The 6,341-nt window shown below is 35.7% G+C and overlaps 1 protein-coding gene across 1 annotated transcript in view; it reads right to left on the bottom strand.

Moving 5' to 3' along the window:
• The window catches only part of b3gntl1 (UDP-GlcNAc:betaGal beta-1,3-N-acetylglucosaminyltransferase-like 1), a 21,905-nt gene that overhangs the window by 5,785 nt on the left and 9,779 nt on the right, over window positions 1–6,341 (bottom strand). Inside the window, exons 7-8 of the mRNA XM_016448774.1 lie at window positions 1,538–1,690; window positions 1,340–1,464 (exon numbers count right to left, since the gene is read on the bottom strand). Coding sequence (XP_016304260.1) covers window positions 1,340–1,464; window positions 1,538–1,690 — 278 coding nt within the window. The remainder of the gene's footprint in view (window positions 1–1,339; window positions 1,465–1,537; window positions 1,691–6,341) is intronic.

The raw sequence follows: 6,341 nt of genomic DNA, 5'->3' as shown, positions 1-6,341 counted from the left end.
GCAGACCAAAGCAAATATGAATTAAAAACAAGCATTGAACAAAACCAAACACACACCCACACACACAAACACACACAAACACACACACACAGATGAAGTGACCCGTGAGAATATGAGGATCTTGAAATATTTTTTCCACTGATAAACTGTAACAAAAACAACATTCAAACTGAATGTGTCATGTGGGATTATAAAACACGTGCTTTCATTGCATGTCTGGAAAATCATTTTTCAATGATTGACAGTCATAATAAAATACATTTTAATTACTCATTAAACTACTAGTTTTTAATATTTAATAATAATAATTTAATATTTAATATTTTAAAAGACCCTTCAGTATTATAGCTTTATTATTATTATTATTATTATATTAATAATAATAATAATATTTAATTAATATTTTTAAATACCTTCAGTATATTAACTTAATTACTATTGATAATAATAATAATAATAGTTGTTGTTGTTATTATTATTATTATTATTATATTTAGATTATATATAATTTATCATGCTTATTTATTTATGTATTTGTTTATTGTAGTATTTAAAGTCCCTTCAGTATTTTAAATACATAAATTCAGTATTTAAATACATATATATTTTAAATAAATACTAAATAACACAAATAATACATAACTTTATTTATTCATTATTGTAATTATTTTGATTATATTTAGCTATTTGTTTATTTTTAAGTCCCTTAATGGTTAACTAATTAAAAAATATGACTAAATATTATTTATGTATTTATTTATTTGTATGTTTGCTAGTTTGTTTATACTTATTTATTGTAGTATTTTAACTGCCTTCAGTATTTAAAATAATTTATAATAATATTAATGTCATTTATTCATTAATTTGTAATTATTTTAATTACTTATTTATTTTAGTAGTCCTTTCAGTATTTTAAATAATATCAATACATAACTTTATTTATTCATTTATTGTTATTATTCTGATTATATTTAGTTATTTATTTATTTTTTAAGTCTCTTCTGTGTGACTAATTAAAAATAATACTAAATATGATTTGTATTTATTTATTTTAGTATTTTAGGTCCCATCAGTATTTTCAATAATTTATATTAATAATGTTATTTATTCATTAATTTGTAATAATTTTAATTCATTCTTTTTAGTTATGTATTTTAAGTCCCTTCAGCATGTTAAGAATAATTTATAATAATTAAGTCCCATGAGAAAGAAAACAAAAACACACCGATAAACTGTTTTAACTCTATTCACGTACAGTGTTTATCTGGAAATATCTGGCATGCCTGTGTTTCTTTGATTGACAGCACTATGTTGCAGTAGTGACTGTAAACAGACTCACTCCAGCACTGAATGAGTAGCTGCGTGTTCATGATAGCGATAAACCAGCAAACACTCGTCCACTCGGATCGCGTGACCTCCGCGACGAAGACTCTGGTAGAAGAAGAGCAGATCCTCAGGAACGCCCTGATAGAGAATCAGTTCAGATGAAAGGCTGATCAAGAGATTCATGTGTAATTTAGCATCAGAAGAGCCTCACCTTTCCTCCCTCGTTAAACGGACCCACTTTCTCAAACCAGTCACGAGAACAGAACCAGGTGGGCATGATGACCGTCGGCCCGTGAGACGTGTACACCTGATTTAGGACAGAAATCAATGCTTTATTCATTAAAGATGCACTAAACTGATGAAAAGTGACAGTAAAGACATTTATAATGTTACAAAAGATTTCTATTTCAAATAAATGCTGTTCTTTTGAACTTCCTATTCATCTGTGAATCCTGAAAAATAAAATGCATCACAGTTGCAACAGAAATATTGGGCAGCACAACTGTTTACAACATTGATAATAATCAGAAATGTGGCTTGAGCAGCAAATCAGAATATTAGAATGATTTCTGAAGATCATGTGACTCTGAAGACTGGAGTAATGATGCTGAAAATTCAGCTTTGCATCACAGCAATGAATGTTAACAGATATTCACATAATATTTTAAATTCTATTTTTTTTTTTCAGATTTTTAATGCATTTTTGATCAAATAAATGCAGCTTTAGTGAGCAGAAGAGATTAAAAAACAAACAAACAAAAAAACACTTTCTGACCTAAATCTTCTGAACGCTAGTGTAAGCAGGCATTTAGTATCAGTTAATTTTACTATCCTCATTTAAAGGCAAAATGCTTAAAGAATCAGAGCCAATCAGATCATATTCGATGTGGAGTGTGATTTTGGACCAATACGATTTCACTATGGGCTATTTATGACAAAAACAACACATTAGTTGCTTTACTGCAAGTGACAGGATTTGTTGCATTGGTTAATGTAAACACACATGATGAAACAACAAAAAATACCATCGAAACTTATAAATGCATTTAAAAACTGAGTTTTTGTCCACCAATCAGGATGTTTGGTCTCTATTTCTCACTGATGTGTTTAGTAGCTCCGCCCACAGCAAATTCTCATTGGTCCAAAATCACTGAACATTAAACATCAAATATGTTCTGACTGTCTGTGATTGTTTTGCAGCATTACAGCTTCCAGTCTGAACAGACCAATCCTGTCACACAGCGTCTGGCAGATAATAACCATTAACGTTTTCAACACTCTCTAATCACACACACACACACCGGTCTAATGAGTTTACTTTATCCCCCACTGGGATCTGTGTGCACTTAGGGATGGGCGACATGGACTTAAAAATATATCATGATATTTTCTGCTCAGGACATTTAACACACACACACACACACACACACACACACACACACACGCACACACACACACAAAGAGAAAGAATGAAAGATGGAGTGGAGGGAGGAAAGACAGGAATATTTCAGTGATGACAAAATAGATGAAATCAGTGATGTGTTTCAGGGCAAATAAACTAACTAGAGCACTGGGATCTGTGTGCACTTAGGGATGGGCGACATGGACTTAAAAATATATCATGATATTTTCTGCTATTTATTGCAATAATGATATCAATGACAATAATTCATATGCATCCACTGAGAGACAAAAAAAAAAACCTCCTGTTTCTTTAGAGAGAAGTATTATCTTGCCTAGTTTTACCAAAAAAGCACATAGGCAATGTAGTGTCTGTTTCATTACAGAAGTAACAGAACTGATGACGTTCCAGGAAATCCCTAATATGGGTGATACCACTTATTTTGTTTTCGATACGATACTTTTGAAGGCCAGTATCATCGATACCGATACAGTACTTATCAACTGAACTTTTAAATTATGACATTTATTCACTTATTACATTACTAAGAGTAAAATGGGTAATGACACCCACTTATCTTTATATTTGAAATGCATTTTAACATTCAATACGCATTAATTGCAACATATTAGGTTATATTTTTGTTTACACATGGCTAAAATATGCTTACTGTAGTGGTAACCATGGAAATCTACAAATACTATAGTTGAACTAAAACGGTAAATAAAACGCACCTTAGTATCAATATTTTTTATTTGCGTATCGATACTTTCGATACTCACATCAGTATCGATATATCGATACTTCAGGATTGATACGTCCATCCCTAAGGGCAACCAGCTATCGCAGTAGCTGAATAAAAAGAAGATAGAAACACTTCTGTCGTTAATTACTCACCCTCATGTCGTTCCAAAACCTGTAAGACCTCCGTTCATCTTCGGAACACAAATTAAGTTATTTTTTGTTGAAATCTAAGAGCTCTCTGACCCTCCATAAAGAGCAAAGGTATTTCCAAGTTCAAGGTCCAGAAAGGTACCAAGAACATCGACAAAATAGTCCATGTGACATCAGTGGTTCAACCGTAATTTTATGAAGTTACGAGAATACTTTTTGTGCGAAAAAAAAAAAAACGACTTTATTCAACAATTCTTCTCCAAATCACGTCTTCCGCCATTATCGAGAGTACCTCTGCCTGAAAACAACGCATGCGCATGGTCCTGCTGACGTAGAACACGCATGCGCTGTGCATTGTTTAGTGCAGAGGAAAGCAATGCGCATGCGTCGTGGTACTCTCGATAATGGTGGCAGAGAGTGACTCGGGGGAGAAGAATTGTTGAATATTAATTGTTGAAGTCGTTATATTTGTTTTTTGTGCACAAAAATTATTCTTGTAGCTTCGTAAAATTACGGTTGAACCCCTGATGTCACATGGATTATTTTAATGATGTCCTTACTACGTTTCTGTGCCTTGATCGTGGTAGAACCCTTGTTGTCTATGGGAGGGGGTCAGAGAGCTCTCGGATTTCATCAAAAATATCTTAATTTGTGTCCGAAGATGAACAAAGGTCTTATGGGTTTGGAACGACATGAGGGCGAGTAATTAATGACAGAATTGTCATTTTTGGGTGAACTAACCCTTTAATGAAGGCCAAAATCACATCAATAGGTTAGAACTTTGGTTAGAACACACTAAAACCTGCTGTTCTTACTAGTCCTGTGTCAAAGGCCGTGTGTGTGAATCTGTCCGTGTTCAGACTCTGACACTGAACTGGTGCGAGTGTGTCGTAGCGGAGATGTTGCCTGCTGGACACTGTGTGTGTGTGTTTCACTGATAACCTCGTCTGGAATGTGCAAACACACCCAAGAGAAACACGACTCCCTTCTCAGTGAACAAGAACATGCGGAGGAGAAACTCACAGCAGAAAACCATCATTCAAAACAGATTTTCATTAAGGAAAAATTAGCATTTATCCATTTAAACATGCTGCCATGGTGTGCGCCAGGTTGCTAGGGTGTTGCTATGCAGTTGCTAAGGTGTTCTGAGTGTGTTAGTTTTGTTATTACTATGGTTTTCAGAATGGTTGCTTGTTGCTGCATGCAATCCCTAAGGTGTTGCTAAGATGTTCTGAGTGGTTGCTATGCAGTTGCTAAGGTTTTGGCAGTTGCTAGGGCGCTGTGAGCAGGGTATTGCTAGGATATTCTGCGTGGTTCTTAGACAGTTAAGAGGGTGTTTTGGATGGTTGCTGGGGCTTTGTTAGGTTGTTTTTAATGTTGTTAAAGGGGTCATATGATGCTGCTAAAAAGAACATTATTTTGTGTATTTGGTGTAATGAAATGTGTTTATGCGGTTTAAAGTAAAAAAAACACATTATTTTCCACATACTGTACATTATTGTTTCTCCTCTATGCCCCGCCTTTTTGAAACGCGTCGATTTTTACAAAGCTCATCGGTCTGAAAAAGCGAGGTGTGCTGTGATTGGCCAGCTATCCAGTGCGTTGTGATTGGCCGAATACCTCAAGCGTGTGACGGAAATGTTACGCCCCTCACAATACTGTTGATGCCGTGTCCCGGCCGGAGCGACGAGACAAAAACATTAAAACCCATTACAAACGAGGCATTTGTTGCATCCAGTGGGGACATAATTACTGATTATAATGACTTATACTGTCTTTTTACGCGTTGTGTTGCATTGCATCGCGCCGCGTAAACATAAAACCCTGTCTGCATTTGTGATCAGAGAAATGACAAACAACAAGTGCTACTCTACACTGCCCAAAACTCGCGTTAGAATCATCAGTGGCAAATCCTTTAAATTAAAGCGTACTTACGTGAGTCAGAACTGCCGGCATTTTTGTCTAACGGTACTCTCCCAGGATCAGTAAACAGTCCTCCATAACACGCCAAAGAGAAAGGAAAAATTGAAATCGCATCATATGACCCCTTTAAGGTGTTCTTAGCATGTTACTATGGTTACTATTGTTTTCCATGGTTTCTATGGTGCTGTGAGGAGTCACATTACTAGGATGTTTTGAGTGGTTGCCATGCAGCTGCTAGGGCATCGCAGAGTGGCATCACGGTGTTCTGGTTGTGTGTGGTGGTTGCTTGAGTGTTGCAAAGGTGTTATAAAGTTACAGTGTTTTTCACAGTGGTTGCTATGGTGCTGTTAGTAGTCCCTACGATGTTGCTAGGAAGTTCTGGGTGGTTGCTAGGCAGCTGCTATGACATTTCTATAGATGTATGCCAGGTTGGTAGGCCATTTCTATGCAATTCCATGTAGGTTGTTATGGTACTGCTAGGTAGTTGCTAGGGTGCTGGGAGCAGTCCTTATGGCATTGCTAGGATGTTGTAATTGGTTGCTAGGGTGCAGTATTATTAGGTGGTTACTATAGTATTCAGGATAGAGCATTGTTAGGATGTTCTGAGTGGTTGCTAAGAGCTTGATACAACATTGCAGGGCAGTGCTCTGGTGTTCTCAGTGGTTGTCAGGCTGTTGTTATGCATTTGCTAAGGTGTTTTGAGTGTTTGTTAGCATATTACAAGGTGTTTAATAAGGTTAGTGTTCTAAATGGTTGCTAGGCAGTTGCTAGGGCATTGCCAGGCAGTGCTGCAGTA

This window comes from Sinocyclocheilus anshuiensis, unplaced genomic scaffold, assembly GCF_001515605.1.
Source record: "Sinocyclocheilus anshuiensis isolate Anshui unplaced genomic scaffold, SAMN03320099.WGS_v1.1 scaffold968, whole genome shotgun sequence".
Lineage (NCBI taxonomy): Eukaryota > Metazoa > Chordata > Actinopteri > Cypriniformes > Cyprinidae > Sinocyclocheilus > Sinocyclocheilus anshuiensis.
Note: the sequence above shows the minus strand (reverse complement) of the source record. Positions and strands in the feature narration are given on the sequence as shown.